Source organism: Macrobrachium rosenbergii, chromosome 58, assembly GCF_040412425.1.
Source record: "Macrobrachium rosenbergii isolate ZJJX-2024 chromosome 58, ASM4041242v1, whole genome shotgun sequence".
Classification (NCBI taxonomy): Eukaryota; Metazoa; Arthropoda; class Malacostraca; order Decapoda; family Palaemonidae; genus Macrobrachium; species Macrobrachium rosenbergii.
This window is the reverse complement of record NC_089798.1, coordinates 4427942-4450488: the sequence shown is the minus strand read 5'-3', so window position 1 is coordinate 4450488 and position 22547 is coordinate 4427942. Positions and strand designations below refer to the sequence as shown.

At 39.2% G+C, this 22547-nt stretch overlaps 1 protein-coding gene across 4 annotated transcripts in view; it reads left to right on the top strand.

Moving 5' to 3' along the window:
* The first annotated feature begins 1236 nt into the window (after window positions 1-1236).
* Nrx-IV (neurexin-4) overlaps window positions 1237-22547 on the top strand; it is a 218170-nt gene continuing 196859 nt past the window's right edge. For 2 of the 4 annotated variants that reach the window (XM_067101754.1, XM_067101753.1), the window contains exons 1-2: window positions 1237-1396; window positions 8607-8696. In XM_067101754.1, the coding sequence (XP_066957855.1) occupies window positions 1294-1396; window positions 8607-8696 (193 nt within the window). In that variant the 5' untranslated portion in view covers window positions 1237-1293. The remainder of the gene's footprint in view (window positions 1397-8606; window positions 8697-22547) is intronic. The other 2 variants (XM_067101756.1, XM_067101755.1) reach the window with 2 other exon arrangements.

The following is a 22547-nucleotide window of genomic DNA, read 5'->3' as shown; positions in this document are numbered from 1 at the left end:
TTTAAACCAACTAGATAGGAGCTTTATTTTGGCAAAACCCCTGCTGAAGATTTTGTCGAGACACCCTCCAGTCATCCAGCATACCAAATTGCAGCCCTCTAGCCTCAGGCCAAACAACACAGGCCACCAACGGTCCGTGGCTGAGAGTTTCATACAGCATTATACTCTGTCCAGAACACTCGGTCGCGACGAAGAAACTTTTGCGCATTTTTTTTTACATTTTTTACTCGTTATTTTTACTGTCACTTGGTTCTGATAGTCGAGGGTTCTTATGTTAGAGCTTTTCCACAAAATTTTAAAATTATTTATGTTAGTTGGTTCCAGATTTTCACGCATTATTATATATTTTATTGGGATAATCTGCACGTTCCTCTTAGTGAATGATTTTAGTATACAGTATAGGCTATATTGCTTTGAAACTTGCAAGACATAGTTGTTTCATCTTACATCTGTCTGCTGGCCGAATTTCCGATTTCTAATTGACAAGGGATGGTGAAATAAATTTCATGTAATCATCATTCGACATATATCAATCAAATGAAATCGCATTAGAAGTTGTATAACTTACTTTAAATTTTTATTCATAAAATGCCTTATGTACAAAGACGATCAGCATCTTTGGTGACTCAATAATTCTGATGGGACTGTAAGCGTCAGGCTATGCGTCATTTATTACTAACTTAAGAGAACGAAAATATTAGTCTAATTAGACTGAAATGCGATAACAGTGAGTATGATGTTAGTCATATTTACGTACTTTGACATATGCAACTACCATAAATGATACCACGGCATGTAAAATCTACGTATGCTAAAGGTATTATGTTGTGTCGCAAGTCCACATGACGTCATATGTTTGGCTTGTTTAAGAAGACAATATTCTACGGCGCAAAACAAATAAATCTTCAAATGTAAAGTATTGTTTCCAACATTAATCATTGGTCAGTCTCTGTTAAATGCAGTTTTATTATTCCTTGTGTCGATATGATTTGCTTTCTGTTATATTACATATTAATGGAATGATACAGAAATTTACTGAGGTTTGATAAACGGAGACTCATAGTTTCTTCAAATGTATGCAACGTTTTTTAAGATTAAATAATTTATTTTTGTATTTATCATTAAAATACCAACATATGAAAATAAATAATTTGAAATGCTGTTTAATTTCATAGTTAAGGATAAACAGTACTCAGAGTCTATGGCAGTTGAAAGCTAAGACATTACTTAAACTATGTTCCTCATTACTGAAGGTAGATTTCAGTGGTTACAGGAGCTCCCTGTTTGTCGTTGATGTTTTACCTGGGTGTGCGTGTAAATGAGGATTTGAAAATGTATAATCTAAGATACTTATATTTACTGTGGTTTGTACTGCTTCCACAATGTTATTGTGCAGGTAAGTCTAGTGTGACGTTCATGCTGAGTGATTTCTATTGAGCGGAAGTGAATTAAGAGAGCTCGTATTAATTTTAAAGAAGTTGGTCCCCCGACACACCCCACCCACTGACTAAACGGGCCTTGTCCTAACCACTGCTATTAGTATCATTATAACGTTGCATTGTAATTTTAGTTCACCTTGACAGTAAAATTCAATTTGGCTTGACGGCAGGTCTATCTGCGGTGATGAACAGACCAACCACCTCTTTCCTTTGGGGCCCTAGGCCCGTCGTCAGTGTTAGGTAGGCTGTGGGGCAATTCTGAGTAAAAACATAAATAAAAGACGTAAAATTTTTCAAAATATTTCACCTTTACAGCATGACAAACACCGTCTATTTATGCCCAGTCAAGTGAAGATTTAGAGGAATTTATTTCTGGTGATAGAAATTCATTTCTCGTCATAATGTGGTTCGGATTCCACAATAAGCTGTAGGTTCCGTTGCTAGGTAACCAGTTGATTCATAGCCACTTAAAATGAATCTAATCCTTCGGGCCAGCCCTAGGAGAGCTGTTAATGAGCTCAGTGGTCTGGTTAAACTAAGATATACTTATGTCCAGTCAAGAATTTGGCAATTCTAAGCCGGCTGTCCGCAGTGAGCTAGACTGTGGCAATTGACGTTTTTCTATGTTATTTTACTTGCTTTACAAGAATTTAAAGTAATATTTTGTCGGCCGGCTGTAACTAAGCTGTCATTGACCTTTGAAGACTACGATTGACTTGAATTAACGCAGGGTAGGACTAAGCCAGCATTCATGGCAAGCCCCCACCCTCCATAGCTAATATGACAAAATTGTAACCAGTTAACACCCCTAAAAATACCAACATAACGTACCCTAGAGGTGTTTACTGGTTACAATTTTGCCGTATTAGCTATGGAGGTGGGAGGGTGGTCTTGCCACAGAATGCCACCTCAGACCTACCCTGCGTTAGGTAATTCAAGTCTTGTAGTCTTCAAAGGTCAATTACAGTTTAGTTACAACCGGCCAACAAAATATTACTTTAAATTCTTGTAAAGCAAGTAAAATAACATAGAAAAACGCCAATTGCCACAGTCTAACTCACCGCGGACAGCGGGCTTAGAATTACCGCTAATTAGGCTACCGGTACAGGAATAAGGAAAAAAATTGTGACCCCAGTTTTGGTAACCCAAAAATCAGATCAGTGGATAGGGAACTAAAACAGGTGGATTTGGCTACACCAACAGGAATGATCCAGAAAAAACCAGAACAGTATTAGGTCTATATATTTGTTCATAAATTACTTAATAGCTTTTATATAGCCTAATTAAGCTATCCTGCTGGCCACCTTTCAGGGTGCAGTAAGGTCTGTTTGGTAAATTGGTATTAAGCTATTTTCTAAGTCGCCAACAGGCTACAAGCTATGAAATTGTAACTTACATTTTTCAAAAGAGCTTTTCATTCTCGTTATTTTGAGCCCCATAAACACTATGCACAGATGATAAATAAAAAATTGGTAATCCTAAGTCGGCTGTCCACGGTGAGCTAGCCTATGGCAATTGACCTTTTCCTATGTTATTTTACCTGCTGAATTAGAATTTAAAATAATATTTTGGCGGTTGGCTGTAACTAAAATGTAATTGACCCTTGAAAACTGCACATCTGTAACAGTGGGTCGCACACAGCTCGAGGATAAATTACAGTTTAGCAGCAGCCGACTGGCAAAATTTTACCTTAAACTCTTGTTAAGCAAGTAAAATAACATAGAAAAACGTCAATTGCCATAGTCTAGCTCCATTGCACACTATTTGAAGCTTTCGTAAATGGGAAACAAAACATTACCATTTCCGCTTTCAACTTGGGTGGCCTCTATAGGTCGCCGTGGCAGAACAGTGCTGCGCACCTTATCTGCATTTTTAAAGATTCTGGCAAGCTCGTATGTTCTGGCAAGAGGTAATTACTTTTAATTCTTGATCAGGAAGTAAAATAACAGAGGAAAACGTCAATTGCCAGTCTTTCGCTAAGTGCAGAAAACCGGCTGATTGGCGAACTGAAAGCTAGCGCATGCGTGTTAAGGCTTAGAATCAGCAGTACTAGTAATGAAAAGTGCTTTTGGAATGGCTCCCACCATCCATTTATTCGCCCTTCTTTTTACGCTTGTTTTTTGTGTTCCAAATGACATGTATAACAGGACGTACAGCAATAAGGTACCCAACCTTTTTCCAAGTTATTTACCCCACCAAAAACCCTGAATTCCCAACTGGTCCCCCTTACTGTTAGGTATTCTCAAAAGGGTTTTACCACACCCAAAACCCCGATTCTCAACGGGTCCCCTTTACCATCGGCTACAGTTCTAAGGTAATTTACAGCTTAATTACGTTTGACCACCAACACATTACTTTAAAATCTTGTTCATCAGGTAAAGTTCTATAGAAAAACGTTAACTGCCATAGCGTAGCTCATTGCGGACAGCCGGCTTAGATCTACCAAAGAATTAATCACATTATTCCAACTTGTAAGGTAAGGCAATACCAGCCCCCCTCCATAGCTATACGGCAAAATTCTAACCAGTAAACCCCTAGGTTGCGTTAGGTTGGTATTTTTAGGTTCTTTTGGTGCCCTAGGCTATCATTTCTTAGCCAATTTTGCATGAAAAACCATTTTGGGTTTTTCATGAAAAAATGACGGGCAGGAGTCTTATTGGCAACTTGTGAAATTTTACTGGTAAATCCAAGGAACAGCTCCACACGGACTGTTAACTTGAAAATTGATTTTTCCTATACTTTTAGTGATGCTGATGAAGGAGGTGGTGGTGTTTGTTGTCGGTCAGTTATTATTAACCTCATATCTACCCAACATGTGTTGGCCGAGTTGGTTGAGCTTCAGACCGTCATTCGATGGGCCGGAGTTCGATTCCGCCGCCGGCTGATGAAGAGTTAGAGGAATTTATTTCTGGTGATAGAAATTCATTTTCGCTATAATGTGGTTCGGATTCCACAATAAGCTGTAGGTCCCGTTGCTAAGTAACCAATTGGTTCTTAGCCACGTCAAAAAATAAGTGTAATCCTTCGGGCCAGCCCTAGGAGAGCTGTTAATCAGCTCAGTGGTCTGGTAAAACTAAGCTATACTTACTTTTTCCAACATGTTTGGGGAACTTTAGGAACACAGGGTTTTGGGTGGGGGAAAACATTGGGCGAAAGACTGGACTACCATGTTTTTGTTATGGACTGGATCCGTGCGTGTGCAAGTCATTAAGGAGCCATATGTTTAAGAAGGGATTGACTAAGGAAACTTATTAGAAAAGGAACTATACTAACCTAATGCACCCTAACCTAGTAGGCCGTGTTTCTTAGGCGGGGGGTGGAGCTCCCTGGACACCCCCCCCCCATGAAGGACACTACTTTTTACCAAAAGCACCCCTGTAACACTGCACTTGCGTGATAGCATTCCACGATGTCCAGCATACAACTTCTGAGGTTAATTACAGTTGACCGACAAAAAAAATGTTAAATGCTTGGTAAGCAACCAGAATACTATAGGAAAAAAAAGTTTCCAAAGTAATACCCCTTGCGGAGCTATTGCTTAGTTCTACCATCTATTTTACAAAGTCTAGTTCTAGGTTAGCCCAACCTTGGTAATCCGAGACTTGGATTCTCCACATTAAACATCTTCAAAAGAACCGTGGTTGGTTCAAACTGTAGGTAGTGGTTGAAAGAGGATAAAACATGAGATAGCAGAGAGAATTAGGCCTAGACATATGTAATTTGTTAGAAATTAATATACAGTATAAAAAATTACTATAAGGTTAACCCTCACAGACAGAGCCAAATTTATGATAACCTAACTTCATACCAGGCAAACTAAGGTTGCTGTTTACTGGCAGGTCAGTAATTGCTTTCTGCTCTGTCCAGGTTGTTGCTATGTTTTTCCTTCATTTCTTAGGCTGGACCTTCCACCACAGCAGTGTTTAGGCTATCTTCCCTTTCTTCCTCAGTTGCTGCTTACAATTTCTGGCCATCAAAAAGCCCTTACTGTGTGTAGGACTAGTCTATAGGCTATTTTACAATCTTGAGCATCTTTTATGATACTGTGTCAGGCTGTATTGGATACACAGTACTGTGTTTACCGTCATAACACTCCTGCAGCATCTATTTTACCACATTCATGACTTTTGTCATTGTCCTCATCATCAATACAAACACTTTTGTCACTTTTTCCCCTTTAAGGGGAGCGCTGATTCCATAAGGCCCCATTATAAAGTAAGTGCTTATAGCTTCCTTATGAATGAAGGGATTTGCTTCAAATTTTTACCACTTAATCTTCAACTAATAATGAAAATTTCCTACATGGGAAATGTAGAAATTCAACTTCTAAATTAATGTTTTTTTTCATTTGGCAAAAAGATTTCAAAACTTTTCAAAAATAATATGCAAAAAAAAATTTTTCACTTAAAAATAAATTTCCCTTGTATGAAATCAAGATATATAGTTATACTATATACACTGTACAAAAGTTTGATTGAATTTGATTCAGTCCTCTTGGAGTTATAAGCTTTTATTTTTGAAAAGTAAGTTTTGAGAACACAGCAAAAGAAAAACAAATTTATGGTTATTTTGTAATAACTATGACAGTTAGAAGGCTGATTTTTGCACAACAACTATTTTGTCATATAAGAAATATGCCCTGAAATTTTCAGTATAATCAGATGAAAAGAAATGTGCTCTCTCTTGATTTATATGTTACCTAAAGTTTGCATATATATACATACACATGAAGACAAAAAGGCCCATAAAACACTATTTGAACTTGGCAGCTATATATTTTGAGCACTTCCTTCTGTGCCCCTGTTCACTGGTAAAATATGGACACATGATAAGTTACAAGAGTATATATACAAAGAATATGTAGATGTGGCAGTATATATACTCCTGTAACATATCACCTCCCCAAAATTTTACCAGTGAACAGGGGCACAGAAGGAAGTGCTCAAAATATATGGTTGCAACATTCAAATAGTGTTTAAGGGCCTGTTTTATATTTATATTATATACTGTTGTATTACAGTAAAAGATATTCATATATATAATATATACAGTATATATATATATATATATATATATATATATATATATATATATATATATATATATATATATATATATATATATATATATATATATTATATTTATATTTATATATATACATTATATATATGAATATATATGTCCTATCACTATGAATTTGTTACGTAATAAATAAATTATAAAAATAAATGCCCTAATGAAGCTAGACCAGGACATGGTATTCTAGGAAAGGTTTGTTCTCATCATTTCACACTCACCCTAAAGTTTTCCTCATAACCTATAAAAATATATGCTATCAATGTAAATTTTCTACATAACCTATATACGCTACCACTGTTGTACATGTTTTCCATTCAGATATTGGAGAGGCAAATAAACAAACAACTGCGAGGATAAAGTAAACAAACGCTGGACAACCAAGCCTACACAAGTCATGAGTCAGACGACAACTCACTGGCAGTAAAATCAAGCTTTGTGGTCTTTTATAATTATATAATATATTATGGAATATAGTAATCACTAATTAGAATGCCACTAATTTGAATATCACTAAGACAGGAAAACAAATCTCTTACTTAGATGTGGGCGTTCTGGTATTGTTGCTATCCCAGCAGGCAAGACAATTCCTGTTTGCTTCGTCCCTCTCTTCTAACAAACTTAAGAGACGCAATCGTTCAAATTTCTCCCTCATAAGGGCGGTACTTTTGCTTATGGCAATGGAATTGCATGAATGCACTACACGGTACGAAAATCCGAAAAGGAAATACGTCACAAAGCACTAGGATATCACTTGAACCAAAACTATACAACAAATCGAGATAATTTATTGGTAAAACCCGACGCTCTGTATGGAACTGTTACATACTTATATAATTTCATATTTCCAGAAATACGCAGTAAAAATATGTCAATAAATATAAAATATATGTATACTAGTTGGCATGGTACATCTGTGATAATGAGTTAAAAATATCAAGATATGTAGATATATATATTTATTTTTTTTTATATTTTGTTTGATATTTTTCTAGAGAACGAACAAGCTCTTATCATAGAAAATGGGTAGTTTTAGTAGGACACTGAAGTAAATTTCTCACTTTCTACTATCCAGAATTGGCAAGTCATACAAACATTGTACGACAGTTTGTCGCTCAGTGTCACTCACAGGGTAATATCAAGATGCATAGATACGTACCAGTATTTACTCTGATATTATATTTTTTGAGAGAGAAAGCCAGTTTTTATTGTAGATAATGTGTATTTTAGTAGGAAAGTAAAGTATATTTCTCACTTCCACCTGAAAAGTCATGCAGAATGTTTGCGACAATTTTTCGCTCAATGCTGCTCAAATGCTGGTAAATGCAGTGAACAAAAATGTAAAAAAAAATCCACTTAAAATTTTTTTTTAGCAATAATATTTCAGGGCATGTTTATTTAGACATATACCAGTCCAAAACTGTAAAAAACTAAAAATCGATAATTCCTCGAAATTCGGCAATCGGCGCACCCTTTAATGGGGTTAGATACAAAATTACCTCTTGGTTGTCATCTCTCCTCTGCAGTTTCTGCTAGAATTCTCATTAGGTCTAGGTTGAGGTTTTTATGTATCATGTTTTTTCATCATTCCAGGCCATCGTACAGGTCCATAGTATCTATTACTTTCTGACCAACTGTTTCTCAACCCTTCTCATTACATGGCCAAACCATTTAACATTTCACTATCCTACTCTTCCATCTTTTTAACATGCAGCTGCCTTCAGGAAAATGAAGGACTCATTTGTGATTCTTTTTGAACCCCAACATTTATCTCAAATTCTTTTGATATAGGCTACTTCCCACTGTCTTCACAGTAGTTTTTGTTTTATGGTTGTATAACATCACTAGCTTGGGTCTTGTTGATACTCTCCCCTTGTAATGCTTATATTGTTGTTTGTCTTCATATGAAGTGGCAGTCTCATATAATTTTTGGGAAACCAGCTTCATAACTTGAACAGCCTACTCTTCAGTATCCCTATAAAGTAAAAGTTGATCTGTATCTATGAAGTTACTAATTGAAATATGACTACTGTATTGATTGTCATTTATGTATTTATTTATTTATTTTATATCTGGACCTTTGTTTTGCAGAGTATTGTGAGTACCCATTGGTGGAGTCTTCTACACTGGCTGCCTCTTCACAGCTAGTTACCAGGGAGGCAGACAAAGCTATATTATATGGTAAGGAAATTATAGTGTATTTATAATGCTCCCATTTCTGTTTACAAACTAAGACATTTTAAAGTTAAACATAAATTTATATGGCACAGTGCATTTTGTTCCCCGTTAAAATATACTGTGTTCACTTTTTATGAAATGAGAAGTATGTTTACCATTGTATGGTATAGCATGTACAGTATTTTTTTTAACATTTAGCGCTGTAGCACTATACATATTTTGATATCTAGTCCCTTGTCATCTAATAATTGTGTTCTACTGTAATGAGCACAGTAATATAAAAATGCCCAGAGTTTCATGTCTGGTTTTTAGGAGTCTTATTATGTTATTTTTCAAATAAATGTTTAATGTGAGATACTTGGGATGTCATTTCAGATAATTAATTTTTGGAATAGTTATGTTATTGCATATAATGTTAATATTTTTATAGGATTACTATGATATCTTGGATGTGAAGGTAGTCATGGTATGGGTCCTGTTTCTGAGTAGTGTGATCTTTGGTGATGAGGTTCTTCTGCTTTTTTTCATATAATACTGTAATACAGTACTGCTTCTGCTCTATTAATTTAGAGACTTGGGTATTAAACAAATTAGAATGATAACTGTTATTAAGGTTGTGGTTTACAAAAGCATTCTGAAATGTTTTAGATATTTTCATTTTGCAAGGAAAGCTGAGGATGTCTCGTGTGTGTGCTTTGCCATTTATTGTTAGACAAACCAGTAAATAAACTATATTCTTGGATTATTTGTTATGCCACTGTTTGTGGTAACAAGGTTTTGTTTTATTTCCTTATAGGTCACAAAGTGTGAAGCAAGCAAGGAGGCATCCTCAGTGTTATTGCATCTGATAAAGCTTAAGTAGACAGTTTTCAGGGAAGACATAGTGCAGCACAATTTGATATACTTGCTCCCACCACTGTGAGGATAATTGGTAAACCATAAGTTCAAAAGCATAATGGAGAGTGTACGCTGGGCATTTAATACAAGGCTGTGGTCCCCCAACAAACGAGATTGGATGACAGCACTATCGTTGATTCAACCTGAAGAGAAGGAACGTATTGGGAAATTTGTTTTTAAAAAGGATGCCAAGTCTTCCATAGCCGGCAGGCTAATGCTTAGGAAGTTAGTGTCAGAAAAGATTGGTGTTCCTTGGTCTGGTGCAAAATTTGATAGGACAGAGAAAGGACGTCCTTTTCTTGTAACATCTCTACCAGATACTCTGAAAGGCATAGATTTTAATGTATCCCATCAGGGAGATTGGGCAGTTCTTGCAGCAGAAGATGGTTTTAAAGTAGGTGTTGATGTGATGAAAATTGAATATATTGGCGGTAAAAGTGTAGATGAATTTTTTCATACAATGAGAAGACAGTTTACTCCAGAAGAATGGGATGAAATTCGAAGATTTCCAGAAGAAAAGGAACAGTTAGGATCCTTCTATCGTCACTGGTGTCTAAAGGAAGGGGTAGTAAAAGCCCTAGGGGTAGGAATTGGTTTTGATCTTCAACGTGTATGTTTTCAGGTGCGTACACAAAAGCTTGATATGAATAAAATAACTTCAGATACCACTGTCAGGATTGATGGACAATATGATTCTCTGTGGCAGTTTGAAGAGACAATGTTGGATCCACTTCACTCTGTAGCTGTGGCACTGCATTATGGTGGATTGAAGAAAGAAAGAATGGGTACTTTGGTCAATTATTCAAAGTTAAGTTTCGATGACCTAATAAGAAGTGGAGAGCCTTTGTCTGCTCCAGATGAAAAATCAGCTGACATGTTCATGCAGAAGGAAGAGACACCCTGGAAGTAATTATGTTCCATTGTGAAAATGAGACAGTCATGATGGAGAATAGAGACACAGCTGTAACTGAAGCATGTGAAGGTTCATTACAGGGAATTATTTTTTATAAGACATTTAAAACATTATTTTTTATCAGACATACAAGAAACCTTTGAATTTAACAAAATACTTGGAATTCTGTGATTGAGGAAAATTATTGAAAATTAAAATTTACAGGATGCTGGATTGTATTTAGTTTTATGTTTCCATTACTCAAGAGTGAAGAGTTGAATGCCTTCTAAATACAATAGTGTATGTTAATGTGATATTAGAAATTCATGTGAATTGATATTTTAGGGCATATATATCTTTTAATGCAAAATCTAGCCACAGTTTCTAGTAGGATGACTTGTTTGCAATGTATAGTACACTGCTTTTCAATACTGAATTGGTTATTGCATTTTGCTGCTCTTGTACAGAGAGGAGATTGTTGAGTTTTAAAGTTGTAGTGTTTATGGATAACATGAATTTTCCATTAAAAGGGTTTGGTCATTGACTTATTATTTAATGTAGGGGCAGGCAGGCATGGTAAATTAAGTAATCAAATGTAATTGTAGTTTGTTCCTATGGGGATACAGACTACGCCTTTCATATATGGAGCATATCTATCCTGCACATGTGCTGGAAGGATCCTCTACTTATGAAAGGCTGGAGTTTTGTATACCTAGGAAAAATGCAAATTACTTGAAGAATTTGGCATTTTCATTATTTTAAGAGCAAGAATATTACATTGAGAAGCATATTGACTTAAAAAAAGTTTACTGTATTTTCTTGAAGAGTTTAAGGATAATCTCTGAAGGGTAATAGGATTTGAAGAAGAATGTAACTACTGTATTACAGTATACAATCTTATATACAGTACTAATGTGGGAGATGAGGACCATGGCACAATGCAAGTGTTGATAATTGGAATGAAGATGTTCCTAAGTACAGAGTTTCTTAAGGCTATATTTATTGTCATATGCAGAAATTTTGGAATGTTGCTGTACTGTGTATTAGACAGCACAAATGATGTACAGGGTATAATATATGTAAACAGCGGAATATAGTATTGTTGCTCTTGCCATTGGTTTTATTGTCAAGCCTTAGAGTTGTTTTTAGTGTTTGTTAATCAGTTGAATTTTACTTCAGTTTTAATGTGCTAGCATCATAACAATAAACTCTCAGTTATCCATTACGGTATACTGTAGTTTAATCATACCCATTACAGTATACTGTAGTTCAGTCTTAGCCCTTCCCCCCTTAATTAAATATACTGTAGATTGTTGGGAAATCTCCCAAACCCATACATTAAAACTAGGTCTTATAAATTAGTCCCCTTTTCACAGTTAATTCATATAGAGTACATGTGTTTGTTCATTTTGGTGATAGTGAATACAATGAATGAGACTTGCAAAGAGATTGGATATCAAAAATATTCTCATAAAGATGAGAGAGAGAGAGAGAGAGCTACCCAAGTACAGTTAAAAAAAATGGTTATTACAAATGATATATACAGTACTGTAGTTGGAAAATGACAAAAAATCTAAAGATATGACAGACAGAGATTTAGAGATAGACTGAATTTTTTACACTTACCTCTGCTATAATGTTATTCATTCCTTAAAAAAAAAATTGTGAAGTGCCATTAGATAAAATCATTACCAGTCATTATACTTTTTTTTGTTATCCATTTTAATTTCGTATTCACTCATATATTTTGCCAGGTATTCTTACTTCCTCATGGTTGGTCTGTATTAAGACTATAGAGGGTGGAAGGGTAGAGGAAGGAACTTTCTTTATGATATAGGAGTGATTAATCCAGTTAAAGATTATTGCTCAGCAGTATGGTCCCAATCAGTCTACAAGTAGTCTGTTCCCTTTCATTTTTCTTAAAAGCACTCTACTTTCTTTTTAGTATTAAGTATTATATGTGGTTGGCATGAAAGAAATGCAATAATGTGAAAAGGTCGTTATGTTGTAGATAAATCAGAATAATTTTTGTAGAGGTCGTCCTTATTTGATTCCCTATTTCCTGAATGGATTAATTAATAATGGATAGGTCTGTGAAATTATTGCATTTACCCATCAGTATTGTCACTAGAGCTTTGTTTGCATTAATACAGTACTGTACCTGTATACCTAATTTAGAAGTATATTCATCAACAGAGAATTGTGAACACTACCTCATTTTTCTTATTCAATTCTTGTTTTGTTTTAGCACTGCAGATAACTTGATCATGGATAATTGAGAATTTATGTGTTACTATCTTGCTATTTCCAGCATTGTACAGTATTTTGTAAGTATGATAGCTATGTTTCCAAGTTTAGCTGAAGGTCAGCTTGTTTAAACTTTTCTTTAATGTGGCTGAGACTTGGCAGAATCATTGTTGTTTTAAATATTTTCTCTACAGTACAGTAATAGCCAAGGCATTATACGAATGCTAGGTGTTTTCATGGGGCTTGAGACTTCTTATGTCTTCAGGAACAAAGATATATATTTGTATATTTACCAAATCAGGTTGTTCTCTAGTTGTTTTTGGTGGTGTTTATCAATTTGTGCTGTAGTTTGAGGGATGTGGTATGCTATAAATATTGCATTGTGGTAATTTTCTCTTGAGGGCAGTGCTTGGATCTTTTTCTTTGGACAACTTTTTACGGGTAAGTGGTTGTGGTGTTTGGCTATTATGCATGAGTAGGTAGTTTAGCTGCTGTCAATAAGTTATATATGAGCTTTGTAATTTGTGCTTTTTATAGCTTGCTGAGTGCACATCTGCTGTCAAGAAAAAATATTGTATTGTTCACAGTGAAGTTCAGTGAAACCGTGTTTTTATAACAATTTTTTTCATACAAACATTAATTATGCAGGCGCCTTGTTTTTGCGGGTGAAAATCTGAGACGCACTGTTGTACAATCCAAAGAGAAAATATAGTATTTCACTAGGTCTGTGGTAATGGAGCCCCTGAGATACCCACTCACTAAGCTCATTTTTTCATAAGGCAAGGAAGAATTAGCAAGTCTGTGGAGAAGGAAGGAGTGCTTTGTATATACTGTACTATTAATAAGTTCAGATGAAAGTATCTTTTTTTTTTCCAAAACATGGTTCACTCTCTTCACCGAATTCTAAAAGGAGAAGAATAAAGAAAGAGGGGCCTCTATCTGGCTGGCTATTCATCTTTGCTACAAATCCTTGTGTGCTTGGTTTACAAAACATAATTTACTTTTGCTCCTTGAAATTTTGATTTTATATAAGTAACTTACCAAGTAACTACATAGCTATAGTTTCCACTTGAAAGGCAGTTTAGATTCATAGTTTCGCAGGTAGCTCTTCGTTATAGTTTGTGTGGGTGAGCAGCTCGTCCCACTGATGGAATACTGGAACGACTTAGCAAACAATTCTCATTCATTCTTGCCGTCCGTGGTGGCAACATCTGGTCTGAAGGCAGCTTTTTTAATTATTTTCCAATTGTTTTACTGGGTTCTGATGGAGGATTCTTTAAATAAACCATCGGAACGCTTATGTTGTAGCCTTCAAGCTGAAATCTCTCAGGATGAGTTTTTTCTTATTTTGTTTTATGTTGATTCAGTCATCATCAATCTGCTGGTAAATGACACATTTGCATTTATGGTTTGTTTACTGGTTAGGCTTCTGGTGGTGCCAATAATACAGTAGTTTCATCTTAAAAGTAATTACTGAATCGGATGTTACGACAGTCCATTATAAAAGTAAATTGTATGTTATGCATTTTCATTAGGCCATAACTTTGGCAATTTATGAATTGTTTTCTGGCTATAAACTACTAGTGAGCCGCCGATGGTAGTTTTGTTTTTAAAAGTAATTCTCGAGTGTTACAACACTCCATTATAAAGTAATTGGTCTAGACACTCTGTTATAAAATAATTGGTCTATGTTAGGCTTTTCATTAGGCCATCACCTTTGCAATTTATGAATTGTTTTACAGTCTTAATCTACTAGCGAGTCGTAGATAATAGTTTTGCCTTAAAATTAATTCTCGGATGTTACGGCATTCCATTACTGTATAAAGTAATCGTTGTATGTTATGCCTTTACTGACCATAGGCTACTGGCGAGATACCGATTATGGTTTTGCCTTAAAGTAATTTTCAGATGTTACGGCATTCCATTATTATCTTTCATTAGGCCATAATTTTGGACATTTATGATTTGTTTATTGGCCATATGCTTTGCACAAGCCACTGATAATTGACTTGAAAGTAGTTCTTGGGTATTTTGCCATTTCATTAGGCCTGTAACTTTTGCAATTATGATTTATTTACTGGACCCATGCTTCCTGGAAGCCTCTGGTAAATAATTTTTTGACATAACCGCCACACCTTCCTTTGCAGAACTGAAAGTGTTAGGCAGAAAGTAGTAAGGAGAGAACTGGGGGTTTTTGTTGGCGGCTACGAGTAGACGTTCTCGACAGCCGAGAGCCAGCTCACGCTACGAACCTACTAGCTTGCTGACCAATCTCAGGCGCCAGCTTCGTCCCCAGCACCCTCTCTCATGCGCTTGGTGCCAGCGCCCTGGCGCCAATTCTCTCCCTACTAGCCGTCTTACCACTTGCTGCCACACCTGGCTCCCTTGCTTCCCTTTCCACACCTTTGCCAGTCTTGTGTCTTAGTTAACAGATGTTAACCTTGTTATAGTGAAGTGTAATGCAGTGGAGGAGGCGACTACTCATCCTCCGATGCTCCTAGACAGAAGGTCCCTGTCAAACTCCCCACAATTCCTGGGAGGAGGCAAACTGGAAGTCCAAGGGAGGTTGGCGGGTTCCACACGGGTAGTTGCCCCCCTCAGTCGAGCCTGTTGCGGTCCCAGGTATCGGCAGACAGCCACTGGAAAGGCGTCTTGATGGATGTGTAGTGGAGGAGGTGGCTATCTGGCCCTATTGGATCTCATAAAGCCAGTCCCTGTCAGACTCCCCTAAACCTGGGAGGAGGCATACTGTCGGTCCATGGGAGTCTGAGAGGGTTTTGCCTCCAGATAGTTACCCCTCAGTTGAGCCTGTTGTTTGCAGTTCTCGGTGGACAGCCATTGACAAGGTGTCCAGAAAGGTGTACTTGCCTTAGACGTAGTGGTGCCGATGGGGTTTTTTCGGTTTATGGATCCCAGTGTGAACAAGATAAGGATACCAGTGTGAACAAGAGGCTCCGTTAACACTTTCGGGATCCCATTGTGGTTAGTTATGGATCACAGTGTAGACTAGTGATGCCAATGGCGTTTTTTTGGTTTTATCTCAGCCATTGTAAAGATATATCTCCCAGTTTTGGTGTGTCAGTAGTTGTCGTCATTGCTCTCTGAATCTGGACAGAATTGGAGAGCGCCCAAGTTCCAAGCCCCCTAGTTCTGAGCTACCAAGTATCGTGTTCTGAGCCCCCAACTTCCGGGCTCCCAGGTAGTTCCGAGTTCCAAACTCCGAGTTCCGAGCTCCAAACTTCCAAGCACCCAAATTCCAAGCGCCCGAGTTCCAAGCTCCCAGGTTCCGAGAGCCCGAGTTCCGAGCTCCCAACTTCGAGCGCCCAGATTCCAAGCTCCCAGGTTCCGAGCCCCCTAGTTCCGAGTTCCAAGCTCCCAACTTTTGAGCTCCTGAGTTCTGAGCTCCTAAGTTCCAAGCTCCCAAATTCTGACCGCCCAGATTCTGAGCACCCAAGTTCCGAGCTCCCAGGTTCTGAGCGCCCAAGTTCTGAGTGCCCGAGTTCCGAGCTCCCAACTTCTGAGCGCCCAGGTTCCGAGCGTCTGTATGTATCCTAGTGTCCGAGTGCTCAGTGGCCTCTGAGGTTCAGTGTCCGAGCACACAGTGGCCTCCGAGTGTCTAGTGTCTGAGTGCACAGTGGTCGAGCGACTGCTATCCGAGCACCCAGTGTCTGTGTCCGAGTGCCCAGTGTCTGGGCTGCCTTGTTTGCGTGTCCACCTGTGTCTTATGTCCACTCGTCCTCCTGTCTATGTCAAGCCAGCTGTCAGGTATCTAACACCACACTCGGGACTACAGACACTACCTCTTTGCTTTTTCTACATCAGTTTTGTCTACTCCTATGCATCGTTGGAGACCATTCAGCACGAACTTAGTAATTTCTTGGGCCTGTTACACCGTCCACCGAAATTCTAGTGTCTGAGTGTCCAGTGTCAGAGCACCCAGTGAGGTTTGGCGCCATGGATTGTTTCCGTGCCCTGTCATGCACGGACTTGGACAGTTATGGTTTTAGAGTTTTTTCCGGTCTTTGGTTTGTATTCTCTAGAAGATCTCTGGTGCTCTCTTCTACTGTGAGATTCACATAGTTGCAATGGGCTTTCACTCCCAAAAGACGCTGTTCTGACACTAGTTTTGGAGCACTCAACACTTTTTCTCGTACTCAGCTCCTGACGATGGGCTGTATGACCACAGTTCCTCATTTCTCGCTCTTAGACAGTAGATGAAGGTCAAGAGGTAGACAATCCAGATAGTTCTTTCACCCATTCTCCAGGACGATTGGATAGGAGCTTGGACATGCAGGGAGCACTGTTCCAGAGCCCTGTCCAAACTCCAGAGAGTTTTTTGGTGCCGCCTTTCGGGACAGGGCTTCCCAATCGGAGTCTGTGCTTCGACCAGCTCTTGATTCCTAGCTCTTCTAGCATTTGACTTCCCCTTTTGTCTGGGATTACCTCAGTCTTTTACATGTCGACTGACTTCTTCATTATCTTCGAAGAAAAGGGGCTCGAAGGCTCTTGACAGTAACCTTTACCAGGACAGGGAAACACAGTTGGACACTGTGTTGTTTCTTAGCCCAGGTCTCTTTAGTTGGATATCCAGTGGTAGCTGTCTGAACATGACTTGTGCAAGGGAATTCCTTCTTCTGCTGAGCTTAGTTCTAGTCTTCTTCTCAGCACCTCAGATCTAGGTCAGAAGAGCCCATTTGAAGAACTGGGAAGATGTCCAGGACTCGGTCCCCAAGAAGAACGGAACCTTCACTTATACTTTGGAAAGTTAAAGCGTTTCTCTTACGGCTCTAGTACTGCTCGATCCTAGCCCTATGGTAGTCTATTTGGATAAGACCTCAGTCCTAAAACATCTACTTAGCAGGGAAGCTGGATCCAGCATTCCCTCTTGACCAAACAACAGAGTTATTCCTCTGTTGACAGATCAATCAAGTGTTCTGGTCATTTGATTTATTCAGGGACTAAGTGTTGAAAGACGTACTGGACCGTCAGAAGCTTGTCCTTCCTATCATGATCATGGCCTTTTGATCCCCTGAGTTGTCAGAATCTCTTTATTGTATGAAGCAAGCCAACCTTGGACGGTTTGCCTCTTCAAGGAACCTTCTACATGATTGAGGAAGTGCTGAACAGTCTCGGGCTAAGTTTGCAGTTACTTACGTTTGTTGCTGGACTCTTCAAGATCTTTCCCCCCAAACTGTCTTCTCAGACAACCTAGCTTCAGAGATACTACTAGGGGTGGTCTGCTCTTGCCCAGACAGGCGCCGGACTATCTGTAGGATTGTCTTCCGGAGAGTCTTCAAGACGTGTTGCAGAGGCTATTACAAGATACAGAAGTCACCCTCTTCCTCTGTCTCCCAGACTTAGTGGTCGTCTTCTAAAGCTGGTGCCTTGGACTCTTCATCTCTTCTTTTTAGACACCTCTAACCCTGCTGCAGATTACCTCTTTGTTTCTGAGAAGATCTAGATTCTCTCACTTTCCATGAAGAGGTACTGATCTATGCTTATCTCTGGTTAAGCACAGAGACCTGGATCTTTCATCTTCTCAAAGACCTCTCAAACCCTTTTCACACCGAGCTAGGAGGCAAGAGTTTCGTTATCCTCATTTTTTCCTTTGATTTTAGCCAAGAACGAGGATCCATCCAAGACCTGGATCCGTTCTTTCTCCCTTAGAGCTTAATGAACATCCTTGGCTTCCAGGAGCTCCGCCCAGCTCCCGAATTCCTAACTTGTCAGGTGTCCAGCTCGCCTGACACCAGCTACAACCTGGCGCCAGCGCATGCTCCAAGCACCCCAGAGCGCTCACCAACTCTTGAGGGAAAAGAATGAACTCTGTCCAATTGGAGTTTTAGGTATTTACGTGAACAGGACTTAGCAATCTAGAGGGCCATCTTATCCTTTGATCTTAGTCCTTGGATTAAGATTGCATTGTCTTATATCCTAAAGAGAATTTCTGAAACACTGTCAGATTCAGGAGAACAACTTTGCCTTCTTTTAGTGAAAGCTGAGGTCATCAGCACAGCCTCTACTTCTTTAGCTTTGAGGCACATATGTCCCCTTACTTCCATTTGGCATCAGCTTATTGGAAGTATATCGCCCTTCACGTCTCACAGGTACCTATGCCCATTACTCCAATTCTGCATCGATCTACTGGAAGCATAATCGTCCTTCGCGTCTCACTATCTTAAGAAGTGAAACCTGAACTTCTAGCTACGCTGGCACTCAGCTCTTTGGGCTCCAGCTACAGTCTGTCACCAGCTTTAGAGCTTCCAGAGCCTTGAACTGCTAGCTCACCTGGCACCAACTACAGTCTGGAGCCAACTTTAGCACTTAAGGTGTCCGTGATCTCCCAGCAGCTCGGCTGGTGCCCAGTTCGCTTGGCGCCAGCTACAGTCTGGCACCAGCGATATTTATACCAATCTGCAAGCTTCCACAGCTCGCCTGGCGCCAACTCCAGACTGGTGTCAGCTAAGTAGCATGTAAATTCTGCAGTACCACAGGATAGTGACTGGCATGGTATGGCAGGAGGAAGCATAAAATTTTCTCCTACTATAGAGATAGAGAGTTTTTTTTTAGGAGCCAGGAGGTACAAGTACCTGGAGCACCCACCACTCACATTGGATGGGTTGTGGTGTTATTTCATTGTAGGTGACTGTTTCTGGTTGTTTTTTTACGTTGGTACTGTGCCCAGGGCAAGGGCACCTATTAAGTTTTGCTAGCTATTGGATAACTCCTGAGCTGCATAACTTCCACTGATGCTTTGGTAGCCATCTTAGTACTCCTTTGCTATAAAGCTCACACTAAGTAGAGGCAACCCTTGGCTCTACCGCCACACCATTACGGGTTAAGTGGAGTGACAACCAGTTGCAGTTTTATACAGCAGGCTCTCTTAACTAAAGGAACGACAAGCATTGTACAGTATTCAATGCTACTAACTTTTCAATTTCAAATTCATTACATAATTTAGCGGTTTTGGAGTAGAATATAATGTCAATGTATCCCACCTCCTGTCAATGTGCGATTCAGCTATGTAATTACTTGATCAGTTACTTATATAAAAATGACATTTTTATAATAATAAAACAAAGTTTTACATATATTTACCAAGTAATTACAGAATGGGAGCCCACCCTCCTCCTCTTTGATGGACTTAAGGCATAAAACAAATGAGAATTGTTTGCTAGGTTGTTCCAGTATTCCATTAGTGGGATGTGCTGATCACCTACACAGACTATATTGAAGTGCTACCTGGGAAATTTTGAATCTAAGCTGCCGTTCAAGTGGAAACTATAGGTATGTAATTACTTGGTAAGTGTATACAAACTTTATTTTATTACATCGATATCAACCTTTTTCCCTCATTAATTCTCGCTTGGTGATGCTTAGTTCATAAATTCAGTTATTCAGTTAAAATTGACCCATAATGGGTTTTTCTATGGCTGTTTGACATTCTTAGGGGTTTCCTAACCTCTGTAAGTTACATTTTTTTTTCCTTGAACATCCATTTTCATTTACATATGTTCTGTTAGTGAATTGATTTCCTTACTTTCTGCTTATTAAATCCTTTTTGGGGTTTTGGGTACATTTGAGTCTAGTTGTAACTTTTTTTTTCTCCTTGTACTGGTTTCCAGCTGGTGCTAGAAGGATTTATCCGTATGTTAGGACTGCAGGTTTGTTAGCTATGAAAAATGCAGTTAAAATTTTTTCTTTGTTTTTTTACTTTACATAGGTAGGACATTATTTTGTATTGTGGTGATAAAACTTGGTGTTAATGTTTGTACTAGTCATACAATTTTGTTTTTTCCAATGTCTTTGGATGAGCTGTTTTGTTAATGAATTAATTTGACATTTGTAAGTTTTATATAAGTAACTTACCAAGTAACTACATAGCTGTTGGTTCCTAACCTACGGCAGCTTAAAAATTAAAAATTCGCACAGCAGCGCTTCTATCGTTTGTGTTTAGGTGACAAGGTCCCCCCCATTATCCGGGACTCAAAGGAACAACTTAGAAGAGAGCTTCCAATCAACGTTGTGAGTGTTTCCGCAGCCGCTTTATCGCTTTTCGGATAGTTATTTGCCCGATCTTGGTGAAGCATTCAGGATTTGTTGTTGTTGTTGTGGCTTTCAATCATTGGTGGATTGATTTTGTGGTTAACTTTAGGAATTGCTTTAGTTAACAGTGTCAGATTGTAGTTCATCCAGTATTTGCCTCTGTTCTTAGGGTTGTAAAACTAGGTTAACCAAGTGTTCTTACGATTCTCATACGAAATGCACTAAATGTAGGGGGCAAGAATTTAATAAGGATAATACTTGCATAGAGCTTCAGGATTGGGAGGATAAAAAATGGAAAACTTTATAGTCTCATCTAGAAAAACTTGAAAGAGATAGAAAGAGGAAGGCAGCCCTTAGGGCTGAGAATAGGGCCAGTGTCCTTTTGCTAATGTAGGGGATGATAGCGCTGTTACTCCTCCCATTCCTCCTGTTTTTCCCATTCTAAGTCCTCCTACTTTACCATCTACTCCTGTTCAGGTTCCCATGATTCCATTCTCCACGCCATTGCTAGCCTCGAATCAAGGTTTGGATCATTATCCAATACCATTATGGAGATTGGGTCTGCTATTGGATCTTTGATGGAGAAAAATGTGAATAGTGACAGTGCAGTGAGAAGTGAGTGTTGTGAATGTTGAGGATGTGGCTGTCTGTCCCACCAGTGCTCCTGGACGAAGGTCCCTGTCCCACTTCCCCCGCACCAGGGAGAAGACATACCACAGGTCCAACGGAGGCTGGTGGGATTTGCCAACGGGCAGTCGCCGCCCCCCATCACGCCTGTCATTCGCTCCCAGGCTTCGAGTAAGCACCACTGGAAAGGCGTTTCACTGCATCGGCTTTCTTAAGATTCGGAAGCTTCCAGCCCGGACAAGAAGCTCCCGTATCGCTACCCTGCTTCATGGTGTCCGCTCAAGAGACATGCGGATCTTGGTGATACCTCTCCTCTGGCAGTTAAGAGGTACAGGGAGGTTGGCCCTCAACCTTCCTGCAGCTTTAAGGACCAGTCTGTTTCTCCAGCTCGCCACCGGGGAAGCTCCTTACTTGGGAGTCTCTGCCTCCTCCCAGGGGAACTTCTCCGGTCTGGTGGATTCGGCTCATAGAATAGCTTTTTCTATGGCCAAGATAATGTTTTCATCCCCCGAACTTGATCACCTTATCAAGAACATTTTTAACATTCTCGAGGCCTTTAGCATTCTCGATTGGGCTGTCGAGGCTCTAGTGAGAAAGATCGACGACTGTCCAAACCTCGCTGAAGACTTTGCCTCTGATTGGCTGGGATTTCTTTCATGTGCCGACAGGGCAGTTAGAGATGGCTCTTCAGAACTCGCCCCTCTCTTTTCAGTGGGTGTGCTACTGTTTCACCTCGAAAGGAGTTTCGCCGACACAGAAGTCAGCTCTACTTTTCTCTCCTTTAGATAAGTCTCACCTCTTTCTGCAAGTCACAGTGAAGGAGATTCTTTCAGACTTGCAGAAGTCTACCACTGACCTGTTAGCAGTCTTAGGCGCCCGAGGGAGTCTGTGCCTTCCACGTTGAGATCATTTTCTCCCTTACAGACTCAGCCCTTTCGTCGGGGGAAGATGAAAACCCAGCTTAGACCCAGATCAAACTTGTGACCTCCTACGAAGTCCAATAGGAAGTCTTCCTTCAAGACTAACCCCAAGAAATGAGAAGTTAGTCCTCTGCGTCCAAGCAGGAGCCAGACTTCTACTGTTTTGGAAAGAATGGGAGCGCAGAGGAGCGGAACCTTGGGTGGTCGAGGTTCTCAAGGAGGGCT